This window comes from Tamandua tetradactyla, chromosome X, assembly GCF_023851605.1.
Source record: "Tamandua tetradactyla isolate mTamTet1 chromosome X, mTamTet1.pri, whole genome shotgun sequence".
Lineage (NCBI taxonomy): Eukaryota > Metazoa > Chordata > Mammalia > Pilosa > Myrmecophagidae > Tamandua > Tamandua tetradactyla.
In genome coordinates this window covers 27,431,569-27,450,968 of record NC_135353.1, presented here as the reverse complement: position 1 = coordinate 27,450,968, position 19,400 = coordinate 27,431,569, and the positions used below count along the sequence as shown (strand labels likewise).

The 19,400-nt window shown below is 38.5% G+C and overlaps 1 protein-coding gene across 1 annotated transcript in view; it reads left to right on the top strand.

Moving 5' to 3' along the window:
• The window catches only part of LOC143671354 (hypoxanthine-guanine phosphoribosyltransferase), a 50,739-nt gene extending 39,969 nt beyond the window's left edge, over positions 1-10,770 (top strand). The window contains exons 6-9 of the mRNA XM_077146484.1: positions 2,947-3,029; positions 9,033-9,079; positions 9,248-9,324; positions 10,060-10,770. Coding sequence (XP_077002599.1) covers positions 2,947-3,029; positions 9,033-9,079; positions 9,248-9,324; positions 10,060-10,107 — 255 coding nt within the window. The 3' untranslated portion in view covers positions 10,108-10,770. The remainder of the gene's footprint in view (positions 1-2,946; positions 3,030-9,032; positions 9,080-9,247; positions 9,325-10,059) is intronic.
• Positions 10,771-19,400: the final 8,630 nt, after the last annotated feature.

Genomic DNA, 19,400 nt, shown 5'->3' with positions numbered 1-19,400 from the left:
GTTTGAGAACCCTTGTTTTACTTCCAAGTCCTACTTGCATTAAGGCCTTCTCTGGCTACCTTATAGAACCCACCCACCCCCTTACACACACACACGGAACTTGATATCCCTCTTCCATATTTTTTCCTAATCACTTTCACTGTCTAAGGGCCTGTATGTACTTCTTTATTTTTGGTCTGGGGTCCCTCTATTCAGATCTTTCTGCCTTACTAAAATCCACAGACTTCTAAAGCACAGCTACACTCATGCCTCCTACTCAGATCCTCCCCCCACCCCATTTAGTTTGAGATTTTTTCAGTGGGCCCTCAAACATATATTACCGATGTCATTCTTCAGCAACTTCCTTTGATTTTCTCTGTACTTTTCACTGCTTCCTCGAGCCTGTCCCCCAGCTTCTCTGCCTCTGGTTCTTTGCACTTCTTTATTTCTTTTTTTTAAATAATAGTTTTATGCATATACCATACCATTCACCTATTTAAAGTATACAATTCAGTGGTTTTTATTATGTTTTCAGAATTGTACATAGCTAACCACAGTGAAATTTAGAGCATTTTCATTGCTGTAAAAGAAACCCCATGCCCTTTAGCTATTATCCCCCATTCCCTGTCCCCCAACCCTAGGCAACTATTAATCTATTTTCGGTCTCTGTAAATTTGCCCATTTTTGGACGTTTTGTATAAATGGAATCATATAATATGTGACCTTTTGTGTCTGGCTTCTTTCATGCAACATGTTTTCAAGGTTCATCCACACTGTTCCATGTATTAGTGCTTCATTCATTTCTGTTGCCAAATAACATGCATTGTATGAGTATATACCATATTCATTATGGGATATTTTGAAATCAGAAAATGATATGCTCAACATCCATGTACCCACCACAAAATATTAACCTTTTGCCATATTTGCTTTAGACCTCTTTTTTTAAGGAAATTAAAATCACAATTGCAGCGAAAGCGCCATTCTTACACTTTCTTTTCATTCTCAGAGGTGTGATAACTATCGTTGTAGTTTATCTATATCATTATCACGCATGTTTTTACACCTCTATTCTGTAATATGTGTCCATGTACAAAGTATGTGACTTAAAATTTATATAGTGCCACTTTATACATATTCTCTCTTGCAACTTGCTTTTTTCGCTCAGAATTGGTAGTTTGAGGTCATGTTGAGACATAGATTTAGTTTGTCTTACAATGCTGTATAGCATTGCATTGCACAAAGCAATCCGTTGATTAGTATCCATTGCCCTACCCATTGGAGTTTGCTTCTTATTTTTCCTACTACAGACAGGGCTTCTAAGGCATGCCCTCACATGCAAGTGTGTGAGTTTCCTCTAGCAGTGTCTGAGTTTCCTCTAGCTATAGGCATTTAGAAGTAGAATTACTGGGTTGTGGAATTTGTACATTTTCCATTTTACTGGCTTTGCTAAATTATCTTTCATAGTAGTTGCATGCTTTATACTCTCAGTGACAAAATGAGTTCTCATTCTTTTGGGTAAAATGATTTCAGGTTCCGGAGCAACAATAATCCCCAACAAGTTGTTTAGAAACATTTTATCATAGATTAAAAAATGAAAAATAAAACCTTCTCAAAGAATTTATATACATAAACATCCCTGGGAATTAGTTACTTTTTAAAAATACAGATTCACTAACCTCACTTCAGAGTGATTCATTTTGCCTGGGGTTGTGCTGCCTAACAAATTACCATGAATTTAGCAGCTTAAAACATGACACTTTAGCCTCTCAGTTTCTGTAGGTCATGAGGCTAAGTACAGGTGAGTTGGGCCCTGTGCTCAGGTTCTCATCAGGCTGAAGTCAAGGCGTTGGCTCGGGCTTCTGTCTCACCTGAGGCTCAGGATCATCTTTCCACTCATTCAGGTTGTTGAAAGAACTTAGTTCCTTGCAGTTGTAGGACTGAGGTCCCCATTTTCTCACTGGCTGCTTGCTGGGGTCCCTCTCAAATAGAGGACATCTTCAGAGGTCATGCTGGACCTTTCACAGCATGACAGCTTACTTCTCTGAAACCAGTAGGAAAGTCTCTCTTCAGTCAGCTGCCACAGTGTCTTATGTAACCTAACCTAACCTAACCAGGGCAGTGACTTTCAAGCCTGGCCTACATTCAGGGGAAGGGGATTATTTTGTGTGTGTATATCCGGGGATTGGAATCTTGGGGACCCATCTCAGAATTCTGTCCCCAGATCTGCATTTTTCACAAGTCCAGTCCTGATGGTTCTGATGTCTCACAGAACCCACTTGGGGACATGCCACTTTATACCATCTTTAAAAATATTTTTAAATGTTTATCGTGATAACATTTATACACACAGAATTTCCCATTTTAACCCCTTTCATGTGTTTAAACACCATCTTTAGAAAGTATTTTTGTTGAAGAATATTTGGATCATAGTTTTAAAAGTATTTTCAGAGATAGGTTCATTTTGAATTATGTCCTATTTTTGATTGTCTAGCTGAGATTCACTTTCATATAGTAAAGCCTTAATAATTTGGAATTAGGGGGATACTTTAAAATATTCCTTAAAACGTGCATTAGAGACCACCTGTGTTAGAAATTAAGGGGGAAAAGCCTTATCTTGAATTTATGGGAAAAAAACCTAAAATACTTTTTATAATGAAAGGCAACATCATAAATCTCTTATACTACATGTTTCTGTATACTTGCATCTGTATATTTAAATTTGCTGTCATTGACCTTTTTGTCCCTACAAAAGCCAGTCTTGGAAACTGGCATTCCTACTGCTTGCCGAAGGCCAGAGGATTTAAAGATTCCAGAGTATCTCAGTGTATGAATTTTGGTGAGAAACAGTGCACTTAAAAATAAATGGCTTTATTCCAGTTTGGATATTTTGAATTTATTTAACGACTTTGACTGTAAAGCTATGCTGGTTTTATTTACCATTTAAATGTGCTTTCTTTTTTTAAGGATATAATTGACACTGGCAAAACAATGCAAACCTTGCTTTCCTTGGTCAAGCAATATAGTCCAAAGATGGTCAAGGTCGCAAGGTATGTGTGGTATTTTTCCATAGGATATTTTCTTCATTTGAAAGAAATAAATGATTGTTTCTTATGAGAGTAAATATTCTTGGCTCTCGTTCTACATTACTCACATACAAAGCAGTGTAATCTCAAATAAGACTCATAAATATCCTTTGCAAATAATTTTTTTCATATAAAGCCTTTTTTTATAGTTTCCTCCTTGTCTGATATTAACATTTGGTTTTTTAGCATGCTAATTAAATCGCCTTGTCCTATGTAGCAAGGCAGAGAATTTGGGGCCCCCTTATAAAATTGAGACCAAGGATCCCAAAAGTGGATGAGGAAGGGTGGGCTCTGAAAATTTGGCACTCCTGGAATTGAGTGATGTGTAGATGATACTGACCCCTTACACAAAAATTGTAGATTGGTCAAGGGTTTCAACTTCTTTTTTCCCTAAATGATTGACTAGTTTTCATCAAAACAAGAAACAAAAAACTTGTAAAGATCGAAGTATCTGTTGAACATCTCTGAATTGGAGTAAGCCTGCTAATAAGTCCTATGTCATCAATTGGTCCTTGTGGGCTTTTCTGAAAGCTGGTGCAAGTATATCTTCAGAGAGTTTTACTTTAAATAGATACAGGGCAGGTATGAGAGTGTGTAAGTGCTGGATTCTAGGGCACTAAGTAATATTCTATGTATGAATCAGTGCTCTTTAGGATTTTAAATGGCAACCTATTGTAGCATAGAATCTACTCTGGTTATTCTTTTGTGCCTCTTTCATGGAATATGCAACTAAACATGCAACTACCCTATGATCTAGCCCCTCGTGCTTATCCCAAAGAAATGGAAGCTTATGTCCACACAAAAATCTGTACAAAAATGTTCATAGCAGCTTTATTAGTAATAGCTCAAAATTGGAAACAACCCAAATGTGCTTTAGCAGTTGAATGGTGAAACAAACTGGTACACACATGCCATGAAATACTGTTACCAAACAAAGGTGGTGAATTTTCTACCTAATGCACTCAGTGACCAATTTATGACACACCAGGGTTTTGTTTATTTATTTATTTTTAAATGGGCCTGGGTGAGGAAAATATTGTCTCCCTAAAGAAACCAACTAGGCATTTTGCCTCTTTTTTGGTCATAGGAGGATCAGCTATCCTTTACCTGAGAAGAGATATCTTTTTTTTATTATTAATTTTTAAATTTTAAAAAAAAAATAACAAACACAAACATTCTTAACTTATTGTCATTCCGTTCTACATATATAATCAGTAATTCATAATATCATCACATAGTTACATATTCATCATCATTATCATTTCTTAGAACATTTGCATTAATTCAGAAAAAGAAATAAAAAGACAACAGGAAAAAATTCATACGTACCATTCCCCTTACCCCTCCCTTTCATTGATCACTAGCATTTCAATCTAAATTGATTTTAACATTTGTTCCCCCATTATTTATTTTTATTCCATATGTTTTACTCATCTGTTGATAAGGTAGATAAATGCAGCATCAGACACAGGGTTTTCACAATCACAGTCACATTCACACCAGGGCTTTAAAGAGAAGGTTTATTGCTAGGCACGAAACAGAAACTCAGTTGGCCTATCGGCCTAAAAATCTGTTTTTCTAAACTGTAGTAATTCTGATAGTTTTGTAATATTAAAAGATGGGCAGGTTTTAGGATAATGAGCACACTAGCTCCAAATCATGTAATTAATACTGAGGATCAAATATAAACAACACAGGCAGCAAACAGGCATCCACAGACCACCTCTCATGATATAACTTCAAGATCTAGCGGTCTGTGAAAGTCCTCTAATCACAGTCATCTGTTTGCCTTTTTTTTGGTTGCATGATCCAGGAATCGAACCTAGGTCTCCAGCATGGAAGGCGAGCATTCTACCACTGAACCACCCATGCACCCAATTTGCCATATTTTGTAGTACTGATTTTGCATACATTTTATGTATCTTTCATGAACTCAGTGTCAGTGTTGCTTGTGTGATCAGAAAACCCAATGAGAGAAATTAAATACTGAGAAATAAGATTTGGTTTGGTAGAATTGAGCTTTGGAGGGCCACAATCATTATAATATCTGATATTTCCTGATTTTCCCCTGCCCCCATAAAGCAGTTTTGGCTCCCTTGGAGGGAGTATTATTGCTGTGGAGAATATGTGGCCTAGATGAGTTCTCAGGCTCTTCCCACCCCATTTCCAGTTTTCAGCATGTAGGCAGAGCAGGATAGTGAGAAAGGCATGGACTTCATGTTTCACTCTGGCATTTCTCTTCCACTTACTTGAGGAACTATCCAGTACTTAACCTCTCTGAACATGTTTCCTCATCCTTAAACAGGATGATCATTATACCTTGTCTCTTATTGGATAGCTGTGAAATTCAAAGATGATGTGTATGAACATCTTTTTAAGCTGCAAAACACTATTTCACTGTTGGTATAATGTGATGGATCGCATGTATGTGCAGCTGTTTAATTGTGCTTCTTGGAATGTAGGAAGGATAGTAAGATTTTTAGCACGTTATGTGTAGCTGATTCTGGAAATGATACATTTTTTTAAATTGAGATATAATTCGCATATCATAAAAGTCACTGTTTTGGGATTGGGTTTCTTTGAGTTTTTGTTTTGTTTTCTTTATTAGAGAAGTTGTGGGTATACCAAACAGTCATACATAAAATACAGGTTTCCTATATACCACCTTGCCACCAACCCTTTGCATTGGTATGGAACAGAGTCCATGGTTTAACTTCGGGTTCACTGTTTGTGTAGTGTAGTTCTATGGATTTTAAAAACATTTTAATTCTGTTACCATATATACGATGTAACATTTCCCCTTTTAATCATATTCAAATATATATTTCAGTGCTGTTAACTGCATTCACAGTGTTGTACTACCATCACCACCATCCCTTACCAAAACAATTCCATCATTTCAAAGAGTGACCCTTTATATTTTAAGCCTTAACTTCTCATTCCCTATCAAAATTCACTGTTTTAACCATAATTGCATGGACTCTTGAATAGGGAGTGAGATCTTGTTGGGTTATACAGGTTAGTGTTATGCCCTGATAACATCCCAGAGTAATTTGGGCAGAGAATTAAAAACTATTCCAAAGTCCCCTTGGGGGACTGGGGAAAAAGGAGGAAATATTAAATTTCCCTATCTGGGGAATTGCTGATATTCTCACAAGCAGTGAGAACAATCAAGTCAGTAGGTTGAGCCCTCGATCTCGGGGTTTGCCCTATGAAGCCTATTCCAGCAGAGGAGACACTAAGCCTACTTATAATTATGCCTAAGAGTCACCCCAGAGAATCTGTTTTGTTGCTCAGATGTGGCCTTTCTTTAAGCCAACTCAGCAGGTGAACTCACTGCCCCCCCCCCCCCCACTACGTGGGACATGACTCCCAGGGGTATAAATCTCCCTGGCAACGTGGGACTGGACTCCTGGGAAGAGCCTGGACCCAGAATCATGGGATTGAGAAAGCCTTCTTGACCAAAAGGGGGAAAAGAGAGAGAGAAAAAAAATTTCAGTGGCTGAGAGATTTCAGACAGTAAAAGGTTATCCTGGAGGTTATTCTTATGCATTATATAGATATCTCTTTTCAGTTTATAGTGTATTGGAGTGGTTGGAAGGAGATGCCTGAAATTGTTGAGCTGTATTCCAGTAGCCCTGATTCTTGAAAATTGTATAACTATGTGATTGTAAAATCCTTGTGTCTGATGCTCCTTTTATCCAGGGTGTGGACAGATGAGTAAAAAAAGGACAAAAAAAAAGAATAAATAATAGGGGGTGATAAGGAGTAAAAAAAAATTGGGTAGATTGCAATACTAGTGGTTAGTGAGAGGAAGGGGTAAGGGATATGAGATATGAGTTTTTTCTTTTTCTTTTTGTGGAGTGATGCATATGTTCTAAAAATGATCATGGTGATGAGTACACACTATGTGATGTGAGTCATTTATTGTATACTTTGGACTGTATGTGTGAATACATCTAATAAAAATATTTTTAAAAATTCACTGTTCTGAAGTGTACAATTCAGTGGCTTTTAGCACAGTCATAAAGTTGTACAAACTTTGTACATTCCAGAACATTTTCATCACCTCCAAAAAGAAACCCATACCCATTAGTAGTAACTCCCTATTTATCCCCAAACTCACAGCTACTGGCAACCACCAATATGCTTTCCATCTCTATAAATTGTCTGTCCTAACATAAGTGGAATCATACAATATGTGGTCTCTTGTGTCTGGCTTCTTTCTAGTGTAGTATTTCCAAGATTCAGTCATGTTGTAGCACTCCTTTTCTAGACTAAATAATAATCCATTTTATGAGTTAATATCCTTTCATCAGTTGATGAACATTGGGGTTGCTTCCATCTTTTGGCTATTGTAAATAGTGCTGCTATGAACATCTGTGTACATGTTTTTGTTTGAACACCTGTTTTCAATTTTCTTGGGTATATACACATAAGAGTAGGATTGCAGCTCTTTAATGTGTTCAGGAACTGCTGGGCTATTTTTTCCACAGTAGCTGCACCATTTTACATTCCTAGCAGCAAGGTATGAAGGTCTAATTTCTCCATATTTTTGCTATTCCTTGTTATTACCTGTTTGTTTGATTATAGCCATCCTAGTGGGTGTGAAGTGGTATCTCACTGGTTTGGGGTTACATTTCCCTGATGATGAATGATGTTGAGCATCTTTTCATATACTCATTGGCCATTTGCATGTCTTCTTTGGAATGTTTACCCATTTTAAAGTATGGAAATTGCTTCAGCTAGAATCATGCCTTACACATGGAGCTTTTGTAAATATATGCAGATCTGTAGGCATATGAGGTGTAGAGTTCCCCTGGACTCTTAGCACAGCTTGCACTGTTTAGTGCTACCTTTTCTGGACTATTCCTGAGTAACTCCAGGTAGTGAAGTTTTTGCTGTGATTGGTCTGTTGGGTTATTGGAAATTGAATTCAAGTGTATAGTGTATCCTATATAATTATAGGAAAAGAATCATGAGGGACTTGATTAGGATGAGATGATCCCTTAGAGCCTAAGGCTTAGGCCAGTGGTTCTCAACTTAGGCTGCACTGTTGGGATCACCTGGAATTAAAATAAACATATGTCTGTGTCCCAGCTCCAGAGATTCTGATGTAATTGGTCAGGCGTGTGCCGGGGTCTCCAAGTTTTGTTTTGTTTTTTAAAGCTCTCCAGGTAATTCAGGTGTGCAGCCAAGGTTGAAAAATCACTGTAGGCCCTTTCCAGCTCTTTAAATATATTTATCCAGGAAGGTATGAAATCATGTTTTATTGGACTGTCTTTAACATATGTAGAGGCTTTCAAAGGACCTTCTACAGTTTTTTGGTTTTTTAATTGGCTGAAGATTTTCAACAGGCAGCATTTGAATTACAAAACTAGCTTTTTGTAGAGTAGGTTCACCACACCTGCAACTTCCGCTCTTGAAAATAAATACTGTTTTTTTTAATGTGCTAGTTATTTTTTAGCCAAAAGTTCCTGTTTGCAAACCAAGTATTAAAAGTCTTGATGCACCTACCATGCCGGATACCTGGTTTCGATTCCCGGTGCCTGCCCATGTAAAAAAAAAAGTCTTGATGAAGAACGATGCACCTCACTAAAGCCCTTTGTGGCTTAAAGATCGTATTTCCAGGGATTTTGGAGTGAGAGCCCTTATTGACACTCCCCATCCAGTCGTTCTCTTGATTAGCCACCCTTTGATGGACATTAGTAGCCAAGGTGCAGCTGTCAGAACCACATCATATACCAGGTGGAGATCAGCCAAAGGCCTCAACTGTAGAGTGAACTCATTTCTGCCCCTTCTGTGGTGATTGCTGAGATTTATCTCTCCATTTCATAGTCTTTCTATGTTAAAGCTGACCATAGTGTGCTGAGTGCAGACAAAACAGGGTTGGGGAAGATTAATATTCTATTTTTTAATGCTCTATAGTGTCTCCATATGTCACATGTCACATTTTGTAATTAACAGCTTACTGGTGAAAAGAACCCCTCGAAGTGTTGGATATAGACCAGACTGTAAGTGAATTTTTGTCAATCATTTAACCATTTTTAACCTAAAACAGGTTTCATATAAAGTGGTTTAGAGTTACTTTAGAGAATATTTGTAGAGAAGGCACATTTGCAAGTATTGGAGTTGAAAGTGATGTTTTCTGTATCTAAATGATGAATTATGATTCTTTTTAGTTGTTGGATTTGAAATTCCAGACAAGTTTGTTGTAGGATATGCCCTTGACTATAATGAATACTTCAGGGATTTGAACGTAAGTAATGCTTTTTTTTTTGACTCTCATTTTTCAAAACCCAGATAAAAATTTAGGAAAGAAAAGAATTGTTTTCTCTTTCTAGCACCTCATAATTTGAACAGACCGATCATTCCCATTAGTCACATAAAGCTGTAGTCAAATACAGACGTCCTTAGAACTGGAACTTAGCCAGGCTAGGGTGACACTTTTTGCTGGCTGAAACAGTTGAACAGCTTTAAAATAGAATAACTGTCCCATTATTGATTCAGATGATAAATGTGGTCATAAGTAAGAAATCAGTGGACTAATTTAAGTCTTTTAATTCACTCTCCTTCAAATACACTGCATTCTACTCTGATGGCAGGAGTCCCATGGATGCGTTTATGAACATGGTTGAGGAAGTCTACCACAGACAGTACCATCTCAAGTAGTTCTTACTCAAATCTTTTTTCACCACTTACTCTGGCCCCCGCTTTGATATACTTAAAATCCCCATTTTCATTCGTTATTCAAAATTAAAAATAGAGACAAAAAGTACATCACATTAATGGGACAAACCACTTCTTTATTCTCAAAAGAAATATTCTATGTACTCCCCCTACCCCACAGTTACTGGCCCAAGTACAATACTACTACCTCTGTCTACTTATTAAGAATCCCTGCAGCATAACTATTCTTATATGTGAAATGCTGTTCTTGTCTTTCATTTCAGAATACTTTTCTAATGTGAACTTCTGAATTTTTATTTTATAGCATGTCTGTGTCATTAGCGAAACTGGAAAAGCAAAATACAAAGCCTAAGATGAGAGTTCAAGTCAAGTAATAGAGTTTGGAAATATCTGGAGTCCATTGACATCACCAGTAAAATTATTAAATGTTCTAGTTGTGTGGCCATCTGCTTAGTAGAGCTTTTGCATGTAAGAATTTTATCTGTTTTGTATATTAGAAATGTCATTTGCTGCAGAGTGAACTCTTTATTTGCACTATGAGCCTATATAGACTATCAGTTCCTTTTGGCTGAATTGTTTGTTTCACTTGTGAAAGGAAAATCTCTTAAACCACACCACTATCGAATGAAAATATTGAAAATGTATCTGTAAGAAACATTTAAAGAGAAGATATATTAGTTTTTTAATTGGTATTTTAATTTTTATATATTCGTGAAAGAACAGAAGTGATTGAATATTGTTAATTATACCACCGTGTGTTTAGAAAAGTAAGAAGCAGTCAGTTTTCATATCAATGACAGAGATTTTTATTGTGTCCAGGACTGTGTGTCCTGGAATTCCTTTGGTAGTGTTTCAGTAGCATTAATTGAATTTTCGCACTTGTTCAGGTTATTTCTGGTGAATCTTTGTCCAAACAGTTCGTTTTAAATATAAATAAATTCTAAAAAACTTTACCACTTTTTGAATTCTTCACTGTTAAAAATCCTTAAAATAAAGACTGGCTCTTTAAAAGAAACCATGCATACCTATCATTTCTCTACAAATTAACCTAGTATAGTTTTCTATTGGTTACTTTTTCCTTGTCTGTTAAGTTTTAGTAGCTAGTTTAATTGTAATATTTTACCAGACACAGCCAATAATGATTATCTGGTAGAATGGATTGGTGGAACCAGTGAAATTCCTACCTACGTCAGATTCAGTTTCAGACATATGGTATACCTTACTACATTTTACTGTGTTAAAATAACAAGACTTTCTCTGGGAATTCTGTTTAACTGTCCAGATTGCAGTCTCAGCTGTTTTCAGACACTTACTGTTATCTCCTTTGTATAGATAATACTCTGTTGACCAAAGAATAACAATAAAGCCTTTTGCTTCCTGGGAGCAGGAAGAAAAATTTTAAACCAAAGCTCTTAATTGCTTCTCTGCCCCAGGTGAGCAGCCTTGTAAGCCATCCAGCATTATTTATTCCTTAAATAGTTTGTTGTAAGTCCTAGCAGCAAAGTGGGGAACTGAAATAGTGCGAAAAAATAATTTGCTATAGTCCTAGTGCTTCCTGGTTTACAGAGCATCTTCACCCCCATTATCTCATTCAATCATCATAATCCTGTGAGGCTGGGGTAGGTGTTACCACATGTGAGTGTAGGATCCAAAATAACTCCTCATTCTCCTTCTCCACCCCGCAATTGTTCCCCTCAGTCTTCCCCGTCTCAGTTGATGGCACCTGCATCCTTCTGTAAGTTAGTTGTTGAACTCTAAAATTTGAAGTCCTCTCTTTTTCTTATACCCCCACATCCAACCTGTCAGGAAGTGCTGTTGAATTCAACTTTAAAATATATACAGTATCCAGGTTTCTTTTGAAATAATCCATTGGGGAGGATGGGGTGGGAGCTCTTGGGTATCACCACTGAAATAAGAGTAGCCATTCATTGATGATTATGGTGGCTGGGGGATAGGTTCATGGGGGGGGGGGGCGACTGCTCTCTCTCTTCATGTGTTTGAAATTTTCTGCAGTGTTTTTTTTAGAAATAAGGAAAGAAACCCCAAAATCTGAAAACTTCTCATGCTTTCATTGCTACTACCCTGCTCTATGCCACCATCATCTCTCCCAGATGACTGCAAAGGCCTACGTAATAGCTTCCAACAGTCTTAAGCTACTTCATATCACCCCTTGGTGCTCCAAGGGCTCCCCATGGCTTACAATGGGCCATACAGCCCTACTTTATTGCCCCCTTCCCCTCCCATTCAGTTCCCCTCTGACCTCATCTACTTTTCCCCATAGCTTATTCCGTACCAAACAGGCATCCTCCATCCTTGGCCACACCAGCTACATCTGCCTTGTAGTCTTTGTGATAGTTGCTCACTACCAAGACTGCTTCCCCGCCCCCCCGTAGCTGCTTCAAGTCTTTTTGCTCAAATGTCACCTCAATTAGGCCTTCCCGCTTCCCACTTCTGAATGTCCCTGCCCTTTTTTTTTCTTCAGTTGTAGTTACTACCTTTTAGAAATTACCATTTTGTTAGCTATTGGCAATTTGAAGTGGCATAACCTGATATGCTACATAATTTTCCTTTGTGCTTATTTCTCAGCAATTGCCTGCCCTACCTACTGCAGCAAGAATGTAAGCTCTGAGGACAGGGATTTTTTTTTCTGTCTTGTTCACTGATGTAATCCAAGTGCCCAGATTATTGCCTAGAAAATAGTAGGAGGTCAAATGATATTGAATGAATGAGTAGCTAAGGCTCTGGCCAAGCTCTGGGTTAGACTGTTTATCAGCTATGTGACATCAAGCATGTTACTTAGCTTTGGACGCTGTTTTCTCAACCAGTCACTGGCAATAATGCTGCCTACTTCACAGGCTACTATAAGGACTAATTAGATGAGATAGTGCAGGTAAAAACAGGACAGTGACCCGGCACATAACAAGTGCTCCATAAGACATTAGTTGCTGCTGAAAAAATGAATATCCCTAGAACATAACAAAGCTAGTAAGTAGTAAGGGGCAGAGCCAAGATTTAGAGCTAAATCTGTCTGTTTGTAGATACCAATATCATGAAGAAATTGTGCTGCTTTCCCTTCTGATTTGTGCAAACTCTAGTTTGTAATTAAGTAATGCTTTGGCTGGTTGGCAAATCCAACAAGAAACCCAGCTAATGGCCAGGAATAAATTTCATGTGTGAACTAAAGCCTGAGGTACTTTTCTCATAAAAGACTACTCCTCAGATCTTTACTTAAACTGTTTTTTAGGCATGTGATTCTAATAATTTTAACTTCTTTAACCAACTTTGAACAGGTTAGACAGTTCATAAAATGGGGAAGGGAAAACTGAAAGGAGCAGCAGTTATTTTCAAGGTAAGTCTGTCCAGGTAGAGAAAAAGGAAAAAAACAAAACAGTAGCCTTCTGGGGCCATTTAGTATAGAAGCAAGTGGTCAGAAATGTCACGCCTCAGTAATACCTTGGGGTTTCACTTTCTTTACAATCCCCTGTGATAAGGGACGTTCATAAGGAAGGAAAAATGAAATTTTGCTCACTTGATTTGAGATAGGGAAACCTGGAGTCTATTTTAGAGACGTTACCATCCAAGGGATTGTTGGTGCTTCAAGAAGTAAGCCTTTGTTACCTGGAAAATTCACGTGTTATGCGTTCCTGTATTAAGAATGCTTAAAATATAAAATGTATCACATCTGCAAATATAGGTAGATGCCCATTTTAATTCTCTGCATAGAAGATTTGTGGATAATCCCGGCTATTGCTATCACTCATTAGCTTGAAAAATTAATCATTCAAAGTCCTCTCCATTTGAGATTGCAGAAACACACTGAGCCCCTTTGTGTGCCAGGTATTGAGGAAGACAGAGTTCCTGGTTTCCCGAACATTTCATTCTAGTTGGGGAGAAGGACTATAAATAAGGAAGTTTCAAATATATCTTGAAGGGTGATGTGCCAGGAACTAGGGGCAAGTGGGGGTGGGCAATGAAGACTGGGCACTATACTTTAGATAAGGTGGTTAGTGAAAGTCATGTTTGAGCTGAGATCTGAAATGTCAGGAAGAAGCCAGCCACATGAGGAGCTACAGATAGAGGGTTCTTTGCAGTAGGAGTAGCAAATGCAAAAGGCCCTGAGATAGTGACAAACTTGAGATGTCTGAAGGAGAGAAGATAGACCACTGTGGCTGGGAGTCCCGAGAATGGTAGCATCTGAGATGGGAGAAGAAGACTCAGGCTATATCATGGACGATCTTTTGGGCTATGGCAAGGAGGATAGATTTTATCATTTCCACCTGGAGAAAGCACCTGAGGATTTTAAACAAGGAGATTTTATTTACATGTTCAAAAGCACAAGAACTCTAGGAGCGGTCCTGCAGGAAGATGCAAGGACTGCAGGAATAACACAGGGAATGCCAGTTGTAACTACTATTTAATATGTGTTTAATAGGTGCCAGATACTGTGCTAAGTGCTTTTATTCCCAGCACATTTCACAGAGGAAACAGTCTCAGATATTCAACCATCAAATTAGTGGAGAGAACAGATTTAGTATCAGTCAGGCTTCTCCAGAGAAACAGAATCAGTAGGAGATATGCAGAGAGATTTATCTTAAAGGATTGGTCCACACAACGGTGGGGGCTGACAAGTCTGAAATCTGTAGGGTGAGCCAGTAAACTGGAAACTCAGGCCAAATTTTTTGTTGCCACCTAGAGACAGAATTTCTTTTCTTTTCCAGGAAACCTCAGTTTTTGCTCTTAAAGCCTCCAACTGATTGGGTGAGGCCCACCCAGATTATCAACAATAATCTCCTTAAAGTCAGCTGATTGTGGATGTTGATCCCATCTACAAAGTACCATCACAGCAACCAGATTAGTGTTTGATTAAATAACTGGGTACCATACACTAGCCCACTGATGTATGAGACTGTCAGAGAGGCAAGGTTGCCATTGATCAATTTGACCTCATTTCTTACCTGGATTATTGTCAGCGGCCTCCAACTTCACCTTCAGCTTCCATCTTTATCCCTACTCCTCCAACACACAAAGTCACATCCACTCAAAGTGATCCTAGTTAAAACTTAGATGGAGTCTCTAGTGGCTCCCCATTTCAGAGGACAAGCCAAAGGCCCTACAATGGTGGATAATCTACACCCCCCACCTCTGCTCCACTACTGTTTTCCACCACCACAAACTTAGAGTGCTTGGACTTCTGTAACAGCCTCCTAACTGCTTCCTCTACCTGCACTCTTCTTTATTGTGGTAACGTATATATGACCCATTTTCCTGTTTTAACCACTTTCAAGTACACAATTTAGTAGTGTCAATAACATTCACAATGCTTTGTTTCCATCACCACCATCCATTAATGAAACTCTTCCATCACTCCAAACAGAAATTCTGTACCAATTAAGCATTAACTCCATCTTCTCCCTCCTCTTGGCTCCTGGTAACCTGTAATCTAATTTCTGTCTCTATGAATCTACATATTCTAGTTATTTCATGTCAGTATAATCATAAAATATCTGTCCTTTGTGGCTGGTTTATTTCACTCAACATGACATCAAAGTTCATCCATGCTGTTGCATGTTAACAGGACTTCATTCCTTTATACAACTGAATAATACTCCATTGTGTGTAGTACTACAGTTTGTTTATCCACTCCTCAGTTGATGTACACTTGGATTTGCTTCCACCTTTTGAGCATTGTGAGTAATGCTGCTATGAATATCCTACCTCCACTCTTCCCCTTCCAGTTCAATATCTACATTGCAGAGTTGGGGGGATTTTTTTTTCTTTTTTTGTTTTGGAGGGGGAATCTTTATAAACTGGATCATATTATGTGCCTGTTTAATACCTAATAGCTGACCAATATACTTAGAAGAAAATGCAAACTATTCGATGGCCTTATAAGAACTTGTCTGAGCTGGTCCCTGTCTATTTCTCTAACTTGATTGACTTAACTGCTTTCTCACTTCCCTTCTGGTACATGGCACCTGCCAATCTCCTCTTTGCCTTGGGGCTGCCGTCATTGCTGTTCCCTTGGCCTATCACTCTCTTCCCCCAGATCTTAACATGGCAAACCCATATATTCCTTGGTGAACTCCCCCCTGACCCCGTCTCTAACATCCCCCAAGTCACTTCTTTTTTTCCTTTCATTTTTTTAACAGCTTATTTGTACATCATACAATCCAACCTAAGTAAAAAATTAATGGTTCCCGGTATAATCACATACATAGTCATGCCTTTGCCACCACAATCTATATGAGAATGTTTCCTTTTCTTCTACAAATAATCCCATACCTCTCCCCCATCTCCCCCATACCCCCCACTTATCGACATTTAGTTTTGGCATATTGTCTTTATTACATTCAGTGGAAGCATGTAACAATGTTACTTTTAACTATACACCTTAGCTAGCACTGACTGTATTTTTTCCTGTATACCACATTTTCAACACCTTGAAATGTTGACATTCATTTATTATTCCTTATGCAAAAACATTCTTAAATTTGTACATTTAATCACCATCATTGTCCACTCTAGGCATTGCTAAGTTATACCGTCTCAGGCTGTCTGCCAAAGTCACTTCTGCTATTACTTTACCTCTTTTATTTTCCTTGTAGTTCTTAGCACTGTCAGGTGGTCAAGAGGTCCTTAAACAGCAGCAACTACTACAGCTGCTCAATTGGGCTTGGCACTCTGTCCCAGCCCACATGGATAGTGATAGGTCATTACTTAGCATAATCAACATCAGTCTGTCAGCTCCCTGCATCCCCTAATCACACATGGGATGACACAGAAGCAGGGAGGGCAGATGCCAGATGACATAAGCACTGGGTCACTGTCATGGTAGGGCCAGCTCCATACTGCAGTTAAGTGATTTTACAGCCTGCAGCTCTCCCCTCAGGAGGAAGGTGAGATTGAAAATCCCATGCCTCACCGGCACAAGGGAGCAGATGAGAAACTGCTTCCTTCAGCTTCCTCCAAGATAGGGAGGCAGGTGAGAAGGGGTTTGGGGACAGCTCTTTACAGGGCTGCTATCTTACCATGTTCCTGGGAGGATCACACAGGCAGTTCCACCAAGACTTGGGTGCTGCAGTTGAGCCTGGCTTCTTGGAAGACAACCACTGTGGAGCTGTTCCCTTACAAGCTCCTACTGACCAGATTTTCCATTATTGCCTGCATTAGCTAGGGTTCTTTAGAGAAACAGAATTGGCAGGAGATATCCGTAGGTATAAAATTTATAAAATTGTCTCACGTAACTGTGGGAACATAGAGTTCAAGTTCTGTAGGGCAGGCCGCAAGCTGGTAACTCTGATGAAGGTCCGCAACAAACTCTCAGGAGAGGGTGGCTGGAAAAACGTGGGAGTGGAAGAGTCCAAAATCCGTAGGGCACTCTATGAAGCTGGTGACTCTGATGAAGCAGGAAGAGTGACTGTCTCTTCTGAATTCTTGAAAGCTTTCCAGTGATTAGGTTAAGCATCACTCGTTGCAGAAGACACCCCCATTAGCTGATTACAAATGCAGTCAGCTGGAATGCAGCTGATGTAATCATGATTTAAGTCCACAAATGTCCTCATAGCAACAGACAGATCAGCGCTTGGCTGACCAGATGACTGGACATCACCACCTGGCCAAGTTGACACATGAACCTGACCATGACATTGCCATACTTATTTATTGTGTCTGCCTCCCTGGTAGATTGCCAGCTCCCTAAGAGCAGGGACCATTCCAGTTTTGTCCCCTTCTGTATCCCTGGCCCCCAGAAGTATGCCTGGAAAATTGTATGTGCTCAATAAATATTTGACAGAGAAGTGATGGAAGGATAAGAAGCAATTTTAAAAATCTGAAAATTGTAAATATCTGAACTACCTAGAATAAGAAGCAAAACATCTTTTTCAGGTGGGCAAAAATTAAAATTTAACTCTTATTAATAATGGCTAACATTTGTTGACTCATTACTATATATAATGGCACTGTGTGAAGCACTTCTGCATCCTTAAGATGATCCCTATAAGGTAGGTTTTTTTTTAATTGTTCCAATTTAGAGATACAGGCCCAGAGAGATTGAATAATTTGTCCAAGATCACACAGTTGATAAATGGCAGAGTAAGAATTTGGTTGTTTTTTTTTTTTTTTTTTTGCATGGGCAGGCACTGGGAATCAAAGCTGGAGCAGCATGGCAGGCAAGAATTCTGCCACTGAGCCACCATCACACCACCCAGCAGAGTAAGAATCTGAACCCAGGCAATCCTATTCCAGAGTTTGCCCTCTTAGTCCATTACCACTTACTGTAGAGTGCCCAGCTCTTATGTGTGAACTAATACACTAACAGCTTAGAGGGAAATATTAAGCTCATTGAAGGCAGTACTTCCATACGATTTGTACATTAAAAACAGCTTTTTGAGGTCACAGTTGATCTTTAAGAATGTAAATGAACTTCTTCTAGCCCTAGAAAACATTTTCAAAGACAATTGCAGAGTTGCTCCTATGTGATCTTCAGATTTTTCTGCTGGCTTATCTTACGATCTCGTGGGCAGCTTCAGACAAAATAACTTTCTGGCATGAAGGATTATGTGTGCTCTTTGCCATTTTTAAATGTGAATTTTGTAGACACTTAAAACCACTTGAAAGAGTAATGATTTTTTAATGGTATTTCATTATTATTTGTAACTTCAAGCATCACGGATGAAAACTGCCAAATTGTTTCAAGTTTTCTCTTTACCCAATATGGGCGTATTTCATAATGAGCTTTCTCCTTATGATTCATGACTGAAATGACTTTCAAACTTGGTGGCTTTTCAGTAGAACTTCCTTAACAGTTTTTCCCTGTTCCTTTCACTATGACAATATTTGAGAGCTCTGGACATAAATCAAAAGTTCAGTTATATTACACATGCCTTCTTCTGCCTGGAGCACTCTTGCCTCACATTTTCTCAAGAAACTTCTGCTCATTTTTTGAGTCTTAGCCTAAATGTCATCTCCTAGAGAAATTTTCCCTGCCCATCCTGTTTATAAGTAGACACAAGTCACTTTCCTTATTAATCTGTTTTGTTTTCTTCATGGCACTCAGCACCATCTGATACGATCTCTGTTTTATCTTTTTATTTTGAATCAAATTTAGATATACAGAGAAGCAGCAAAAATGGTACAGGGAGTTCCTTCACCCAACTTCCCCTAATGTCAACAACTTACATGCCATGGTACAATGATCAAAACCAGGAAATGAGCACTGGTATAATACTATTAACTGAACCACAGACCTTATTCTAATTTCATCAACTTTTTCACTAAGATCCTTTCTCTGTTCCAGGATCCAATCCAGGATCCCACATTGCACTTACTTGTCATGTCTCCTTTATTTAATATTAATTTTTATTAACAAACACTACACCTGCCAAGCAAAAACTCCCTGTGGACCCCCTTCCCCTGTCTTCTGACAACCTCTAAACTGCTTCCTATCTCTGAAAATTTGCTATTTCTCGATATCTCTTAGAAGTGATATCACATAATATTTCTCCTTATGTGCTTTACTTCTTTCACTCAGTCTGTTTTCAAAGTTCATTCATGTTTCAGCATGTCTTAGAACTTATTTTTTCTTATGGCCAAATAATATTCTATTGTGTATCTGTACCACATTTTCTTCATCTATTCATTTGTTGA